Source organism: Orycteropus afer, unplaced genomic scaffold (genome assembly GCF_000298275.1).
Source record: "Orycteropus afer afer isolate SDZICR_OR568_19922 unplaced genomic scaffold, OryAfe1.0 scaffold00042, whole genome shotgun sequence".
Classification (NCBI taxonomy): Eukaryota; Metazoa; Chordata; class Mammalia; order Tubulidentata; family Orycteropodidae; genus Orycteropus; species Orycteropus afer.
The window spans coordinates 13292768-13312382 of NW_006921629.1; the positions used below are offsets into that span (position 1 = coordinate 13292768).

At 39.8% G+C, this 19615-nt stretch overlaps 1 protein-coding gene across 1 annotated transcript in view; it reads right to left on the bottom strand.

The window, feature by feature from the left end:
• Positions 1–19615, bottom strand: part of ANKFY1 (ankyrin repeat and FYVE domain containing 1) — a 119838-nt gene that overhangs the window by 26310 nt on the left and 73913 nt on the right. The window contains exons 4-8 of the mRNA XM_042780493.1: positions 16422–16557; positions 11005–11128; positions 9205–9354; positions 7618–7783; positions 2627–2831 (exon numbers count right to left, since the gene is read on the bottom strand). Of these exons, the coding sequence (XP_042636427.1) occupies positions 2627–2831; positions 7618–7783; positions 9205–9354; positions 11005–11128; positions 16422–16557 (781 nt within the window). The remainder of the gene's footprint in view (positions 1–2626; positions 2832–7617; positions 7784–9204; positions 9355–11004; positions 11129–16421; positions 16558–19615) is intronic.

A 19615-nucleotide genomic window follows, 5' to 3' on the forward strand; every position in this document is an offset into this window, starting at 1 on the left:
ATGATTTTAAGAGTTCATGGAGATATCTCTTATTTAAGTACTTTATTCATCCCACAAACCCATTATCCTATTCTGACAACCAAATTTCACAAAAATCTTTTCTTATTCTTTGAGAATTTAAAAGATATAAAATAGTGAACTGTTCAGAAGCAGGAGAGGCAGGAAAGAAGGACAAATGGAAAAGGGAGGGCCAGGGAGGAAGCAGGAAGAGAGCTATTACACTGAAGGACACACAACTAATGCTGTGAAACAAAACGTATATAAACTGTTGTGGTGTAGTAAATTACCTGGTATGGCTTTTCTAGCTATAAGTCTTTGTAAACTCCTTGGCGGAATTTGCCGTGAGCGTCTGAGGAGCTCCTGATTGTTAAAGTTATCTACCTGGGCTATTTCTGTTGAGAGTGGCACAAAGCAATATTCTGGGAAGTTCACTCTCTCTCAAGTGTTCAGAATTCCGATATTATGATTGTTTAGTTTGGCCACTCTGCCAGGCTCAAAAGGAGCCCTCCTAGAGGCAGAAGGAGTCTCTCTGACTGCTGGCTGGGAAAGACATGCTTCTGAGAGACACACGCTGCTGAGAGAGACTGAGAGAGGCTGTCAGCTGAGAGACAGCGGGATGCAAGAGACTGAGTGCATTTCTGAACTTGAGCTGTTTCTTCCCTAATAAACTGTTTCTTCCCTAATAAACCCCATAATCTGTGAGTTCTGTGTGGCCACTGCAGCGAATTATCGAACCCAGCAGAAAGGTGGTGGGTGCTGCGGGAGGAACAGTTGGTGTCAGGGTTGATGAAAGGGCTGGAGGGAGGCAGCATGTCTGGCCTCACAGGAATAGACCTTGGGCTATTGATGGTGATTCTGTCTTCCTCTTGTGCAGTTAGAAGAGGTCAGAAGATGCTACCTCCTTGCCCCTTTGGCAATTGTTGAATGGAAAAATAATTTGCTCTGTAAACTTTCACCCAAACCACAATTAAACAAAAAAAAAAAGAGAGAGAGAGAGACAAGGAGCTTCCTCCAGAGCTGAAGAAAGAGAAAGCATCCCCCTAGAGCCAGCACCGATTTCAGATTTCTAGATTCCTGTGCTGTGAGAAAATACATTTGTTTGTTAAAGCCAAAGTAAATATTTTCCATTGCAATGTAATGCAGTGTACTAAAAAAAATAATAAAATGACTGCTATGATGAAAAGTGGGTCCCTTGTTGGTGATTCAGGTGGCTTAACTCCCCCTTCAAAGCCTCCCACACTGCTGTCCCAAAGATAAAGAAACTTTTATCAGATCTAAACCACAAGGAATCCTCCATTAAATATTCTGGGAAGGGGCAAAAGGAACAAGATAACTACTGTCAAATAAGTGAGGGGCTATGCTTTGGAAGATGGCAATCTGTGCAGACAGAGTTGCCTGAATCATAAAATGGTACAACCACTGTGGAATACAGTTTGGCAGCTCCTCAAAAGGTTAAACAAAAAATTACCACATAACCCAGAAATTCCACTCCTAGGTATATACACAAAAGAGAAAGCAGGACACAAACAGAAACCTGTACAACGATGTTTATTGCAGCCTAGTCACTACAGTCAAAAGGTGGTACATAAATACAGTGGTATATTATTCAGGGATAAAAAGAAATGAATTCAGGATATATGCTACAACATGGATAAACACTGAAAACACTATGCTAAAGTGAAATAAGTTAGTCACAAAAGGAAAAGTATTGCAAACTCCCACTTACATAAAAAGGCTAGAATCTGCAAAGATATCGAAAACAAAGTTTACTCATGGTTACCAGGGTGAGAGGGAAGAATAAAAGGGGAGCCACTGCCAAGGGCGCACTGAGCTGCTGTCAAGGGTGACGGAAAAAATCATAAACAGACAGTGGTGAGGACTGCATAACGTGATGACCCCAATTAATGTCAGTGAATTATACACATAAATGGCAAATATTTTATTATACATATTTGTACCACATTAAAAAAAAAGAGTTGCTTGAGGTGGGAGTATTTACAAGAAGGTAGCACTGGGTTTAAGATAGAGAATTTTCTAACAATTAGACCTTATAAAACTGAAACAGATTGCCTGGAGATAATATGCTCCTCTTCTTTCAAAGTATCCAAGCAACCTCACAAAGATGCTAGAAGATGATTTCTCCCTTGGAAGAGCTGGACTAGATAACCACTCTGGTTCCTTTTAACCTGAAAATGCTAGAAATTACTTAGAAATTCAAAGACCTCAATTACCCAGGATGGAAATGTTTTCTCAAAATGCTTCTAGCCTTAACGGTGCCTCTCATTTGCACAGCAAATCAATGTTTATGACTTTAATAAAAATCTGATTGAATAACGCTGAACAACTCATCTCATTGTCATCAAGTTGATTCCGACTCATAACAACCTCCATTGGGTTTTGAGGCAAGATATCTTTAAAGAAGTAGATTGCCCCATCTTCCTTCTATGGAGCTGCTGGTGGGTTTGAACCACCAACCTTCTGGTTAGTGGTCAGATGCCTTACGCACTATATCACCAGAGCTCCATAACGCTGAACACAGAAGTGCCTATCTGCCGATTATGGGCTACCACAAAGTGACCTTTTAGGGACAGTGCTAAGTGCACAGTCTGTCTGTTCCCCAACTTACCTGCCCTTGCTGTCCTGCATGTTGGGGTTAGCACCAGCTTGCAGGAGGGCCTCTGCAATCTGCGCCATTTCAGACATCACACGTGCTGGGTGCTTCTTTGAACTGTACAATGCCACAAGATGCAATGGTGTCTCCTGGGCACCCAACGTGGCAGCATTGACAAGAGCCCCGTTCTTAATGAGGAAAGTGGCAGCAAAGAGATCTCCTTGAAAAGAAACAATTGAAGAAATTGACACAGATGACAACCCCCAGGGCAAGCTATTCTGGACAATGCTTCCTCAAAAAGGCACCAGTCCGTAACTGCAGACAAAGAGGAAGGACAAGTGGACATGTATGAAGGGACCCCTATAAGCAGAAACTCATCATGAAGATCATGGACTTACACACTCTAATTTAAAAGGCTTCTTTTCAACTTCTGATTACCTATTATCATCTGTCCTACTTCCTCATTTCAACATCACTTCACAGTGTGAGAATACAGTCTGCCCTTCAAAAGCCACCTCTGGCCATCGCCTCTCAGAAAGTGTTTCCAACATCCCCCCCCCCCCCAGCACAATTTCTCTCCCTCTCCCATTTCCTGACCACAATCTATACCTAAGCAACACTTCCTCACAGTCTGCTCTCCATTGGACATACAGGCTCCTGTTTATAGAGTTTAAGCTGCAAAGTAAAACCATTTATTTATTATTATTTTATTATTATTGTTATTATTATAAAGATTCTTTTTTCTTTTTGCAGCCTCATCACCTACAAGCCTAACAGTCTTAACAAGGAGTTTACAATTGAATATTTGAACAGAAAATCTGTACACATTACTATTTACGAAACTTTCAGAGTACATGAACTAGTTATTTAAAAAAAAAAGTGTGCTTTGTAAAACCTTCCTATTGCCTTAACTCTTAGAGTATTATGGGTAGAAAACCTCCCTAGGACTATTTACAAATACCAAATTAAGATTGAATAATTTATATAAAATCCACTAATTTTTTAAAAGCTTAATTTACCAACTCTATTTAGTGCTCTGTATGAGGAGAGAGAAAGAGGAAAAAACAAACTACCTTGACATCTTGACAAAAGGCCAACAATTAATTTTACATAAAGGTATACAATTATGAATATACTCTATCCAATACCATTAAAGAAAAGCTGATTCTTGATTGGTCTGAAGAATACATTGTTAAATTCAGAACCAAACAATATGACAAGTGATAATTTAATGTTAAACATACTTATGGAAAACCAGTTAAAATATACTTGTCAGGTTAACTTGGAGGATAACAGGGATTAAACAGTTAAGTTTGCAAGATTGTTTAAAGGTCAATCTTTCTTGGGTTTGTTGTTGCTGGTAGCTGTCAAGTCTGACTTACATACAACAGAATGAAATGTTGCAAATTAGTCCCATTTATAATTTAAAGCATGCAAAACCACTCACTATGCTCATAATGTTTCTTAGAATAAGGCAAGAATTAAGAATTCATCATTAAACAATGAACTACTATCACAGAAACCTGCTTTTGAGGACAGGCCACCCAGCTGAGTGGAAGCAATTATTTCTCTCAGTGGCCTCCAGGTGGCACAAGTTAGCTCATAGTCAAGAAGTCTTTCAAGCGTTAGGTTAATCAAGCTTCCAGATCAAACTCATCTGCCACTTGACAGTCTGCATGTTTACTTTTGGTGGATGTGCCAGGACATGTACATAAGTTATCCCAAGAGCTTGTCTGGAACTCAGAGGTAATTTTTGCAGATTCAATCTCCATTTCATCAAAGTCCATAGGATAACTTTCTTGCAACTCAACATTTTTTTTTCAGCTGGAAGATCCCCAAAATGCACAGCCAACCTTCCAAAGTTTGCTTTGGATGGTCACAAAATTGTCAGCTATACTTCTTTTTTGTTTTTTTATTGTGATTTGGATGAAAATTTACAGAGCAAATTCACTTTCCATACAGCAGTTCACATACACTTTGTCTCATGACATTGACCACAATTTACCACAATGCAACAGCTGCCCTCCCACTTCCTCCCCATAGTTACCTCTTCCTTGTATCCCTCCATGTACTCCTGCCCCCTGAGCTGTCTCCCTGTGCATAAACAGCCCTTCTTTCTCCCATGATTGTTCTCTCCAAGGAGTCTATCTATCTCAGGTAAATGTTCAACTCACATGCCTGTCTTTTGTTTGGCTGGAAGCCACAGGTGTGGATTCAATTCCAGACCTAAAGGGCAGCTAAGGGCCATAGTCTCAGTGGTTCCACCAGCCTCTATCGGACCAACAAACCTGGTACCCCCTCTTTTTTTTTCCAAATGATTTTGAGTTTTGTTCCACTTTGTTCTCCCTCTCTATCCAGGATCTCCTACATAGATCCCCCTCCAACTGGTTGAAGTGGTAGCCAGGCACCATCTAGTTCTTCTGGTCTCTCAACTATACTTCTTAAATTTGTTGAGGGTGTCAGGACAAAATCTGCTTCTAATTCTGTTAGGTTTACAGATGTAGATCCTTTGAATCAGAAATGCAGGATAATGATTTTTTTCTCTTTCCTCCAAAGCCATTTATGAGCCATTTTCTTTTATATCCTGCAGTATCATTTCATCTTCTTCAGCTATACTTCCCCGGTATGAACATCTAGAATGGGGCTTAGGATCTACAGGAGTGACAAAGCTCTCAAGTCTGTTATTTGTAATTCTGTAATTATCTTCCTCTGACTATATGGGTTTCTCTGGTCCTCAGTGGACATGCACATATCCAAGTCATCTGGTTTTCTGCACTCCCCCATCTGTTCTGTGTTTTCTTCCAAAGGACTAACTTCCTGGAGAACATGAGCCCTGGCACTGAAGTGGCAAGGCAATCGCGGTCTTCAGATACTGATTGGCCTATGACTGATTTATTTTTGTATCGACCAGTGTCTTATGTAAATTAGACACTGGGGAAATGTTTAGAAAGAAAATGGATTGACTGTCAGGGCTTTTGGATTCCACTTTAAAAACTGACTCAAACCCCAACCAATTATGACTTTAGGTAACTTAGACTTATCTAATCAGCCCCTTCTCCTGAAATATTTTTATTTTTCTACCCCAATTGTTTTTAGGAAAAGGTTACAATCTTTACCAACTTCATATGCAAAGGTCCAAAGCTTAGATTTCTCCAAAATAATATGTTCTTAGAGCAATGAAAGTAATGGTTCACATGCATATCAGGTGAAGTAAACTTCATCTGTTAAAGACCTTTGTTCATAATATAATGAACTGAAAAGTAAGGTTAACAGTTAAATTTAAGTTCATTATTCACCTTAGTCATTTGGCCAGGTCAACAGACTGAAATCTCAAGCTGAAGGAGGAAAGTTGAAAACATTCCTACACTGAACTGATTAAGGCACTCCAACATAGGGGCAAGGTAAGATTCATCTGAGCAAGACACCAGGATGACTAGGTGCACTGACACTCTCATTCTCCCAACAACCCAGTAAAGTAGAAATGATGAGATTGACTTGGAGTGGTTAAGAGATTTGTCCAAGGTCACCAAGTAAATGGATGAGCCAGGATTCAAAGCTTGGTATCTCCAAGGTCCAATGCCAGTGCTCTGTCCACCACACCATGTTGCCCTCTCCAAAATTAGCAACAATCAAGCTTAATACAAACTCACACCATAATCCACATGTTAGCAGGCAACTGATAAATTCTGAGTGGGAGATGAAATCGTCTGAAAATAAGCATCAAAAATGCAACACCAATCCTTGGCCATTCTTGTAACTAAGCAATCACCAAAATATTTAACAACTCATCAAAGATGTTTTTTCATTGAACATTAGAATTTAACTCCCAAGAGGAAAGAAACATAATTCTGAGACTGTTTTTTCAATAACAAGTGTTATTTGTTTCCAAAATAAACACTGCAGCCACTAAACCGTGGGAAAGAGTAATTCCCTATGTGTGGAAACTTTCCCCACTGAACACACACCCAGTGCTAAGTGCCCGACGGCACTGCACAGCGCAGAGTGGTGCTTGGGAAAAATGCATCTGTTCTTGACACTGCCACACTCTAAGGATTTCCTTCCAAATGATGAGCAAAATTTTCCTCTCCACCAGCCAGTGAGAACTCACACTCCAACACATGGTTTGCAAGAATATTAAAACCTTTGTCCCAAATGGGTGAAGCCACAGCTACAACAGGACCACATCTTAAAGTAACTACATTACACCAACTGGGAGTTAATTGTGAATGGTAAAACTGTGGTGGAGACAATGACAGTATAATAATGTATGATCAGAAGGATAAAATACAAGTGATTAAAGTGTGAGGAAACTGGAATATTCTGCTTTCGATCTAACACACATAAACAACAAAAAAAGTAGCCATTGGCAAGTACTTCAATCCAGCGAACTATCCCTCTATAAAATCAAGGCTTTGACAGTTGTGACAGCTTTCACTCCATGTTGGAACTCTACCTCTCTAGGTATTCTCACTCTGTCAAAAATGAACACTGCAAAGCAGAGTCAGGCAGGATTCAGCTGGGACTTAAAAATTAATCAAGCCATAGGGAAAACAAAACTAAAGTAATATTTTTTTCACCTGAAGAGTTAATTCTTTAAGATTAAAATGTTCTGATCTCATTTCTATCACTTCCATATTCTTCCCACTACTAATGCTAATGTATTCAAAATACAGTTGGAATTTCAAAGAACTCTCCCAGGACAAAATGACCCTTTATCACACTTTACCATGACAGAAGAGAAGTCCAGACTGCAAAAGTGAGATCCCTGAATCCAAGAGTATGTTTAAGCATTGTGGTTCTGATACTTCCCTGCTCTTACAGAAGCTGATACAAGTCTTCCAGCATTATTGCTGGAGACACTGATACAATGAAGAAGCAAGCACATCAATTTCTTACAAGTAAAAGGTAGCCTTTGACCATTTCTGGAACAGGGTCAGAAGCCTTCAAAAATTACTTGGATAACAGTAAAGTTTCCCTCAGAGAAAAATGTAAAACACACTTCCTACCTCTTTGGATTCCTTTATGTAACAAGCTCCATCCATTCTTGTCCACCATGTCCACATCCGCTTTGTGACTAACCAGAGTGGTGGCTATGCTCTCTAGTCGTCGAGAAAGGGCTAGATCTAAGGCAAGATCTCCACAATGATCCACTTCATTTAACTTGCCAGGGAGCTGCACAGGTAAGTTTGTAAATTAGCATCCAGCCAATAAAGAATACAGAACACAACCAGTTTTTATCTATCCCACTCTGAACCTTAAATATAATTTATTTTATAAATGTCAAATTGTAGTGCTCTAATACAGCTTACTCCACAAAGTCAACTGAATGCACAAACTTCTACCAGGCCTCCTCAGGGTACATGACCTTCAGGGAGCACAGAATTAAGGTGGCTCACAAAACAGACATAAACAAACACAGAAGACAATGTAGGACCCAGGGGAACATGAAGACAGAGTGCTACAGGAGCACAAGTGCCAGGGCAGAGGTTCAGAGAGCATTATGGTAAACAGCTAACGTTTTCACGAAGAATCATGTTATCTACACCTAATTCCCCTTAAGAGTTTATTGTCTCTCCCACACACTGGACATATCCATCTGTTAAGAACAACTTCTTTTCTTCTGAGACAGTATCGTAGGCAGGATAACAGCCCCCCCCCCAAAGATGTCCATGTTCTAATTTCCAGAACCTGTGAATATGTTAGCTTACATGGCAAAGGTGACTCAGCAAATGTGATTAAGGTCATGGCCCTTATGATGAGGGGTAGAGGGGAGATTATTTTGGATTACCAGGTAGACCCAATCTAATAACATGGGTCCTTAAAAGTCAAAGAGGGAGACAGACAGGACATAAGATGTGACATGAGAAGGTCTTGACTGCCAGTGCTGTCTCTAAAGACAGAGGAAAGGGACACAAGCCAAAAATGGGGTGGTTGTTGTTGTTGTTGTTGTTGTTTGCCGTTGAGTCAGCCCCAACTCATAGTGACCCCTCCTTGGGTTTCCGAGGCAGTATCACTACGGAAGTAGGATTGCCCAACCTTCCTTGTAGCCTCTAAAAACCAACCAGGAATGGCCCTCGGCTTATAGCTTTGGCCCTGTAACCACAAGGAATGGAATTTGGCCAACAACTCAAAAAAGCAGGAAACAGATTCTCCCTTAGAGCCTCCAAAAAGAAAAACAGCTGGCTGACACCTTGCTTTTTGCCCAGTGAGACCCACACTGGACTTCTGAACCACAAAACAGATGATACACTTGTGTTATTTTAAACTGCTAAGTTTGTGGTAATTTGTTGCACACCAATAGAAAATTAATGTAGATTTTGGTACCTGGAGGTTGGGGTACTACTACAACAAATACCCAAAAATGTGGAAGTGGCTTTGGAATTTGGCAACGGGAGGCTGGAAGAATTTTGAGAAACATGACAGAAAAAGCTTAGATTGCCTTGAACAGACTATTAGCAGCAATACGTATATTCAATATATGTTGTATATCCTAAACCCTATATGTCAGTGAGAGTCAGAAGGAAGTGAGAAGCATATAGAGAAAACAAAACAAAGGACAGTTTTTGGGAAAGGTGTGAAAAATTTTACAGTACCTGTGAATCCATTTCAATTAGATAGAGGAAGACAACATCATCTCTCTCCACTTTGATAGCTTTATGTAATGGATAGTCAGTCTTGGATTTAATCATTTTGTATAACAACTGAGCACTCATGCTGCTGAAGTCCTCCTTCCGTAAGTCATCCTAAGGATTGGGGAAAAAATAATAATAAAACCCAGAGAGAAAAGTCAGAGTCAACCTATTAACAATAACCACAACAATGGACATCTATTAACCCCTGAGAATGTGTTAGGCCCTACTTTAAGGGCTTTACACTTCCCAATTCATTTTATTCCCACAAATACCCTACGAGGTAGGCAATATTATCATCCCCATTTTACAAACGAAGAAAGCAGAAAATAAAAGACAGGAGGTGAATTCCCTAAGCTCACAGTGAGTAAATGGCTAAGTTGGGATCTAGAGCCAAGAGGTCCACCTCCAGAGCCTGCACTCTTCAGTACAGCACCACTATGTCTCTCAACGAGATGGTTCAACACAAGTGACACTCAGTGACAGCCACTAGAACTGAGCCACGAGGGGAGTCCTCCACATGAGAACAGAGTCCTTCCTCCCCTACTCCACTAACAGGCAATTCAAAAGTAACTGGAACTGCCCAAGTGGACAACGCAAATCTCAGCCTAAATGACCCTGAGACTAGAAGAAATAGATGGTGCCCGGCTACCACTGTCAACCACTCAGAAGGGGATCAGCATAGGTGAGCCTGGTGAAACCTTGAGATCATGGTCCCTAGTCACCTTTCAGGCCTGGAACTGAACTCACTTCTGTGGCTTTCAGCCAAACAATAAACAAACATATAAGGTGAACATTTAAACCAGGTAGGTACAATCAATCATGGGAGATAAGAAGGACAGTACTTGCACAGGGAGATAGTTCGGAGGGCAGGAATGCATAGGAAAGAAGAACACAGGGAAAAGGCAACCACAGGGATGAAGTGGGAAGAGTTGTTGCATTAGGAGGATTGCAGCAAAAGTCATGAAACAGAATGTGTATGAACTGCTATATGAAAAATTAATTTGCTCTGTAAACTTACACCCAAATCACAAATTTTAAGAAAAAGAAATTAATTGGAACTTCCACAATTTGCTCCAGTGAATCACAATTGGTCTCTACCACTACAGATCTCTCTCTATATTTCTACTTATTTTGGCAGAACGGTTACCATTCCTGTTTCAATTCTTCCAAATGCAGTGCTTTCAGACACCTTTTCTGAAATACTAAGACCCTGCTCATGGTGTTGCTAAACACCACATAATTCCCAGAAAGTAGTTTACAAAATACAGTGCTTGCAAAACAAGTAACTAGCACTTGCAAAAACCAGCAATTTAACAAACGCAAAACTGTTTTCTGTGATGAAAACAAGTGAAAAGGGGCAATTCTAAGTTTAATCATGTCTCTCAACAATGGAGGAAGCAGGAGAGCACGCTGAATGGGTGCTGCAGAGCACCCCAGGGCCTGCCACCCCCCAGCAGCACACTGCTCCAATGGCTCTGCTACAGCTTCCACAGATGGAGGGAAGTGACGATGTCCCCTGGGACCAACTCTATTTCTTGACCTCCACTATCTTCTGTTACTGCAATCTGAAATCACAGAATTACAAGATTTTTCAAACTGAAAAGAATCTCACCGATCACCTAATGCAACTACCTCACCTTCAGTTTTTTAACAAGAAGAAACTAGGTCTTGGAGGTAACTTTCCACAGAACCAAGTCCCAAGCCCAGGTCTTCTGACTTTCAGTGAGAGTGCTTTGTCTAACACCTCAATCTCTCACTCACCCAATGACTTGCAATAATTTCTGCACAGTAGTTCATCAGTGTGCTGGCATTCAGCTCCTCTGCAGTCTGATAGAAGCGAATACAGTTCCTGACATTCACCAAAGACATGACGCCCTTCTCACATCTATAAGAAAATATTAATGATGAACAGTATTACTGGGAGAATTATATTCATAAACGAACAAAGCAAAATAACAATCTATGTACTGGCTGGCTATGTCCAATAATGCTAAGGTGTAAGGTTAGGCAAAGTCATTCTAAATAAAAGATAGCCAAACCAAAAACCAAATTCACTACCACTGAGTCCATTCCAACTCATAGTGACCCACTTTAGGTTTCTGAGGGGGTAAATTTTTATGGAAGCAGATTGTAAAGTAATCACAGGAATTTTGCCAATCATGTACACAGGCAATTGTAAAAGCAAACACAATGGCTCAAAGTCAGTCTTTCGATATTTAATTATAGGGGACATCATTTGTAGTTCCAGCTAGCACAACTCTTTTACGTGATCAATGTGGCTTAGAAAAAGCTTCAAATATGAGGATCTGTGCCTCAATAAATTAACATCTCCTTAAAGTCCACAGAAAAGGTGTATTGTATGGTATGTTAATTTATATTTCAATAAAGCTATTTTTAGAAGTCCCAAAATTATCTATACTGTATAGAAACAATATAGCTGAGTTAAGAAGCAAACCACAGCATACCAATACAGAAAAACTGGCTACAATGTATGTCCCCATAAAGGCTGGTAACAAAAAACAGTAACAAAAAGACTCTTAAAATCAGGAATTTATAAACATTAGCTTTGTCAGAGGACAAAGTTGCACACAGGAAAGCAGGCCTCTGACTGCACATGGCAGGCACCACAATGAAGCCTAGAAGACGCAGGGTTGGAAAGACCCAGGCTGCTTCTATCCCAGAACTCCTGAGAAATCGGCGAGCGTCCTACGGAAGAAGGCCTAGGGGGGAAGAGGCTCTGACACAGTTCTCCCATCTCCCTTGCCTCCACATCTCTCTGCAAATCAGGTTCGCCTTTGAAGGCTGCACCAAATATGGTTTCAGGCGTATTCCCTAACATCCAATCATAGCTCATCTTGTCCCAAAGCCCCCACTAAACCCCTTTTTTGCTCACAAGGGCACAATGAAGAACTAGCAAGAGCAAGAATGACCTATGAGGCAAGAAAGGCCTGAGCTGAGATCCACTGAATTTAGGGGCCATATAACTTCTTGAGTATTAAGTAAGGATGACACTCATCTCAGAGGTTTGGAGGATCTTCATATGTTTTTTAAAATAAAGGAAAACTACAAATACTGAGTATAGTATGAGGCACACAATAGACAGGATCTGTAAGCTTGAGGCCCTTCCCCTTGCCCACCCCTTCTCTAAGGCCTAAAATCCCTTTATTACAGTGTTGCTGTTGTTGTTATGTGCCCTCGAGTCAGACCCGACTCATAGGGACTTCTCCTTGGGTTTCCCAGGAGATATCACTACAGAAGTAGATTGCCCAACCTTCCTTCCAAGGAGTGGCTGGTGGGTTTGAACCACCAGCCCTCTGGTTAGCAGTCATATGCCTTAGGCACTACACTACCAGAGCCTTTTACTAAGGTTTGTTGTTGTGTGAATTGGTTGGTATGACCCTTCTAGGTCAAGGGCTTTGTGACTCCCACCAGATGACTGGGTGGCCCACCAAGAGGAAAGGATAGCTTGTTCATAGGAATCAGCCTTGGGCTATAGGTGTTAATCTTGATCCTCTTCCTTATGAAATTAGAGAAGGTCAGAGGATGTCTCTGGCACACCCTTTTACATAGAGAAAAAGAAGAAAGTGTAAAAGGAAGTGGCATGATTCAATAGCAAATATGAATGGGTTTCAATACATTACAAACAAGAATTCCCTATTATAAGGAAAGACCATGGGGGTGGGAAGTGGGGGCTAACAGGGAGGAGAATCTTAACACAGACCTAGGAAGAATGAAAAACAAACTTCTAAAGTCATTCAAATGAGATCTCAGGCAAGGACCACAAATACAACCTTGTAGTCCAGTCTCCATCTAGCAGTCAACTCAGGTGCCTGTTTTAGACTAAGACTTGCTTAAGGGCTTTGTTTTGACTAGCACACCTGACTTGCCATAAGGAAACATCTATCCCAGGGCATTTTCAAATCCAGAGTAACCTACATTGTTACTCTGTTATTTAGATGTTGTAACCACTTTACAATATCTAAATAACAGAGTAACAATGTAGGTTATATAAAACAGTGTCATGTTTCAGAGCCTCAGCTTTCTTCATGCTGGTTTCCCCAAAATCCCCAAGCTCCTATCGCACCATAACAACATTTGACAAAGTCACTCTGACCTCAGCTAGGAAAACAGCACTGGAAGAGAAAAATCCTCTTTTCAGATATACAAAACTTTCTCAACATTTTACTTGACAAATATCCAGGGTCTTGCCCACCTAACATCCTGTCCTAACATCAAGCAGCCAGGTGTGCTGGACTGACGGCTTTTTGGAGAGCACTTTACAAAGCACTTTTACATACAAATGCCGAGAATCTGAAAATTCCATTCTCCTCTTTTACTGGCATATGACATAATACCCAGGGACTCAAATATGTTTCATGAAGAGAGAGGTTTTGTTAAAACTGGCAGATACTTCATTTTCACTAAATTCTGGGATTCCCCAGAGTGCCATTCACCATTTGGATATCCTATAAATAGGAACTGACATGATTTAACAACTGAAGAACATGTAATCTTATTTACAAATGAAGATTCGGAGCTCAAATCTTCTGTGAAAAGTAGCAAGATAGTTTTCCTCTAAAGGGAATTTTTGTTGTTAATAAAAGATATACAGATGCACAAAAACAATAAACTTAATTTTTAAATCATAAAAGGAGCATACACACACACGTGTGTATGTGTGTGTATATATATACATATATATATATATATATATATATATATATATATATATATAATCAGGCTGTCATTTTTTACTGTAAAATTCTTATCCTAAAAATAATAAATGGCGGATTATGGGTTTGGAGTGCTAGTGCAAAGTAATACTGGGAATAAATCTGCTTTTCCAGTTAGATTCCATCCACATCTGCAGCGCCCATACCATCACCAAAATCAAAATCAGCACCTCCACACCATCACCAAAATAAAAATCAACATATATTTAAGTGTTCCACAAACTCCTGTCTAGCTTTGGTATCAACTCTGTGTACGCATGTGAGAGAGAAAAAAATTACTGAAAAGAAAATAACAAAAGGTTAACACTGACTGAATAGATGGCTCTTTCTTTCTTTTTTATACTCTTCTGTAATTTCCAAATACCATACACTGCACATGGGCTTATACTTTTATAATTAATTGTCATTTTTTAGCATACTTCTCTTAATAAATAAGTCTTTTCCTGATAATAGTTACCAAAAAATAATTCCTTTCCATAAAACTGGTGGCATTCCAAAACCACTAACACCCGTAAGTTACAAAACTGAGCAACATCTGCTTCATATTTAACTGCATGTGTTTGTGTCAAAGCCTGTTCACTTCCTATCTCAACTGTGTAACGTCTCCTGCAGACACCAGATGGCAATCTGAGACCTTTTAAAAGCCAACACTAGACTCCATCCTGGCATCTCCTCCATCCAGGCTTCTAACAAAACCGAGGACAAAAAAGTCTTAATATCCACATCTACCAGTATAAAAATGGAGCATCTGGTAATGTTCAAAGATAGGAAGCCTAATCAGTGGATAAATAACAAACATTTTAATTAAAGAATCCATTACATAGATTACAATTATCTAAACAACTTCAACCTCAGGACATTTTTATCAAAGTAATTTAATTTATAACCAGGCTTGATAAGGTCAAGGGAGAAAGCACAGCAAATCTGAAAAACATAAAGATATAAATCACACTCAATTTAATTAAAATCATTCCTATTTCACTCTCAGGTGGTTCCAAAACTCAACAAAACAAACAAACAAAGGAAAGAAAGAAACATTAATTGCAAAGCCTCCACAGCAAACTTGCTTTGTTAACCAAATACAAAATTTATGTGCATACATATCTTAGACCTTTTTGTTGTTAGTATGGGATTTAGTGTCCTTGAGCTCACATTACAGGTAGTCAGGGGCACAGTGGCCCATTCCCAGGAGAAACATGGCCCAATGGTGCAAACAGAACAAGTGCCGCTCCAGAAAGAAGGTCTCTGTTGGCTTTCTGAGGGCAACACAGGAACAGGTCGGGTGTCTCTTGATGGCAGAAGCCATCCTTTCACAAACCCAAGAGAAAAGCCATCACTTCACACACCCAGGAGAAAACAAAAGCTGACTAACTGATGTAAAAATTCACTCCATCAAACAAGCTACCAAAGGCCACATCTCCAACAGACACTCAAGGGCACTCTGCCTAGCACCCATCAGGTGAACATTTTGTTTCTGTTGTTCCAAAATGCCAACTTGGGAAAAGCACATAGAAAAACTGCAAAATAAAAAACATAGTATGCTGTATCTCCTTGGGAACCTACAAAACAGTAACTTAAATGAAGTGAGATCTCAGAAACAATGGCTGTAACACTTATGGAACCATATTCTCATGGATTAAATTGAGGCACTAATGTGTTTCCAACAAAGAGAATCTGACCAATGACTTCATCCAGGTAGATAAATCAGAAAATAGAACAAAATGTCAAAGGAAGTAGTACAGGAGGAAAAGTTAAGCATTTGGACAGTAGTTATATTATTTCTATTAAACATATAATTATGTAATTTCAGGTAATAGACCAGTGTGAAAAGAAAATAATAGCTAAAAACTTTGGTGAAATTTAGCTCACAAGGTAACACACAGCAAAATCAAAACAAACCCACTGCCACTGAGTCGACTCCAACTCTCAGCCACTTTACAGGACAGAGTAGAACTGCTCCATAGAGTTTCCAAGGCTGTCATCTTTACAGAAGCATGAGCTCTGGTAGCATAGTGGCTAAAGCACTTGACTGCTAACCAGAAGGCTGGCAGTTCAAACCCACCAGCCACTCCTCGGAAGGAAGGTTGGGCAATCCTACTTCCGTAGTGATACTGCCTCGGATACCCAAGGAGGGGTCGCTATGAGTCGGGGCCGACTCGACGGCACATAACAACAACAACAACATTGCCACATTTTTCTCCCATGGAGTGGCTAGCGAGTTCAAGCTGCCAATGTTTCAGTTTGTAGCCGAGTGCTTAACCAGTGTGCCACTATGGCTCCTTAACACAACGCAAGGGAGGTGACAAACTTCCCACCATGGATTTTAAAAGAACACCTTGCAAAAGTTATTTACATTAGCAGAAGCAGCTGTTTTCCCAGAGCTCGGCATAATTAAAGCTCAGCCACCACCATCTGAGGTGCTTGAATATATCTGCTGTGACTTGCCTCTCCCTAAGGAGCTGTAGCTGAAACCGATTAGCTAGTTTCATCAATTCAGTCAGGAACACATCATCTTCTCTGAATTCCAACTCATCCGTATAGATCCAGCGAAGCATTGTCATTGTCACTTCAGGGTTAGCATCTGATTAAAGAAAGAAAGTAGACAGAAAAACTAAAAAACAAAGTACCAGATGATCACTGAAGTCTTCCTCTAGAATCTGAGGTGAATTCAGTAAATTATGGTAAACCCAACTCAATGAAATATTACACAGCCATTAAAAATGATAACTAAGCAATCTGGGCAGCATTCAGCTCAACGAAAGTGTTAAAGCTTTTCATAGGTAGTGGACAGGGGAAATGAACCTACGAAACAAATCCACCAGCCACTCCTCGGAAGGAAGATGGGGCAATCTACTTCCGTAGTGATACTGCCTCAGAAACCCAAGGAGGGGTCGCTATGAGTTGGGTCGACTCGACGGAACATAACAACAACAAACAAAGTGGAGGAAAATATTTCAAACTATGACAAAGAGTTACATTCTAATAAAACAATCTTACAAATGAAACTAAAAAGATGGACACCCAATGGAAAAGTAGGCAATGGATATGATTAGGCAATTCATAAAAATAAGAAAGAATGGTCGATAAGCATAACCAATATCCAAACACAAAGTTAAACTGAGACACGTATTCTATCTCTCAGACTAGCAAAGATTTTTTTTTTAAAGTAGATAATCTTTTACAAAGCAATTATATACGTATATTAGTATGATAAGAAAATAATTAGGTAAACACAGAAAAATATATGTACTAAGGTATTCAGAACAGTTATGGAAAACAAGGACAAAATCTTAAGTGTGCAACTATGGAGAACTGATTAAATAGGTTATAGTACATTATGATATTGCTAAAGAGTGTCACCAGGAGGGTAGTCACTCATTAGAACAATCAACCATACAACATCAAGAGGGTGGCCTTCCGGTAAGATGGCAGAATAGGGAGAAAGACTGCACAGACCCTCTTCAACAAAGAAAAGGGGAACCAATTAACACAGACACAGAAGCTAAGCCTGGACCCCTGAAACTTTAAGGGAAGGATATAGCAGTGGACAAAATCTGAACTAGCAGAAGAATTTGCATGAAAATATTAAAAAAAAGAGGAATACGGAGCTGTGGTCTGGCAGTGATCCTGAGCAAGCCTGACGGCAGGGCACAGACAGCTTGGAAGTGCTGAGTGGTGGTAGAACCTAAGAATTAACCCAAAAATCAGCCCTGCTAACGAGGGACTACACGGAGAACTGCTCTAGTGGCTGGGGATGAAAACGAGAAGCACTAGCTAAGAGAAAGGCGAACTGAGCTGTGGACTTTGCCTGTCCAGAGGATGCCACCATTTTGAATGTTTACAAGTGGCTTGACCATTCTGGATATTTAAAGAGACAGCGCTCTCCCAGATTCCAGGGGCCTAAGAACGGGATATACTTGCCAGTAATCCTAAAGACAATCCAGATGTGGATGACTGAAAAGGGGCAACATTCCCATTGTTACTCTTATACCCCACGTGCCTTGGTGAATAGAGGTGCAGCCATTCCCCACTCCCACCCACCTTCTGGGGCTGTAGGAACTCCATCCCAGTCTGTGTGATCAGGCTGAGCCTGGGTGCCCTACCCTACTCTCCTCTGATTTTTTTCTTTTTCTTTTTATTTCTGTTTCTTTTTTCAGGTTTTTAGTTTGCTTGTTTTTGTCTGTTTTACAACTACTACTACTATTAATACATTTGTCCTTTTTACTATTATTCTTTATTTTTTCCCACCCAGGTCCTAGTTTTCAGCTTCTTCTTTTCCCTGTTCATAGTTGCAAATTTTTTTTCTTTTTTTTCTCATGCTTAACCCTGTTCCTTGTTTTTCTTTTTGCATTTTTCCCATTTTTTCTTCATTATTCTCCTTCTCTACCTTTTTCTCTTATTGCCCTATACACAGATATTGCAGGTTTTCTTGTTTTTTTCCTTGCCTCTTTCCCTTTTTTATTTTTTCGGTTACTGTTCCTGTGTGATTACATTGTGTATTTTTTGTCCATGTGCTTTTAGTTTTTTGATGGTTTTTCAGTTGTAATTTTTATCTAATTGAGTGGGAGACAGCAATAATCCCCATAAGACACAACTACACCCACACTTCCTGCAACTTCACTTACCTAGCGAGAGCCACCACTGCCTTCTCCACCAACGGGCAAACAATAAAAAACCACCAAGAAGAGCTTGAATCACCCTTGGCTGCTCTTCACAAACAGTTAACAGAGATCTTAATACAACAACATCACAATGTCTCGGAGGCAACAGACCATCACAGTCCACACAAAGAAGCAAGATAAAGTGGAAGAAACAAGGGAGCAGGATACAGACACAGAACACATCCCTGAGGAAGAAGCAGCATTGGAACACATTGATAACAAATTCAAAAGAATGATATTTAGGTATCTTCAAAGGATTGAGAGACAGACCAAGGAAACCACAGACAAAACCCTAGAAGAATTTTAGAAGAAAATACAAGAACAAAATGACAAAATAAAAGAAAAATTAGAAATGATTCAAAATCTACAGATAGAAATCCAGAAGATTAATACTAAATTGTCAGAAATAGACAACACATTAGAAGGGCAAAGGAGCAGAACTGATGCAATGGAAGACAGAATTAATGAGATTGAAGACAAATACCTGAATACTTCTTTGGAAAGGTATCAAGCAGAAAAAAAATCAAAAAAAAAAAAAAAAAACAAAGCCTAAGGTTCATGTGGGATATCATCAAAAAGAATAACCTACATGTCACTGGAATTCCAGAACAGGAAGAGGAAAATAATAGCACTGAGAAAATTGTTGAAGATCTGTTGAAGGAGAACTTCCCTGATATGATGAAAGATGAGAATATATCCATTCAGGAAATCCAATGAACCCCGAACAGGACAGACCCCAAAAGAAAATCACAAAGACATATCATCATCAAACTCACCAAAACCAAAGACAAAGACAGAATCCTGAAAGCAGTATGGGAAAAACAAAAAGTTACTTACAAAGGACAGCCAGTAAGAATACGCTCTGATTTCTCAGCAGAAACCATGCATGTGAGAAGGCAATGGGATGGTATATATAAAACGCTGAAAGAGAAAAAATTTCAACCAAGAATTATATACCTGGCAAAACTGTCCCTCAAA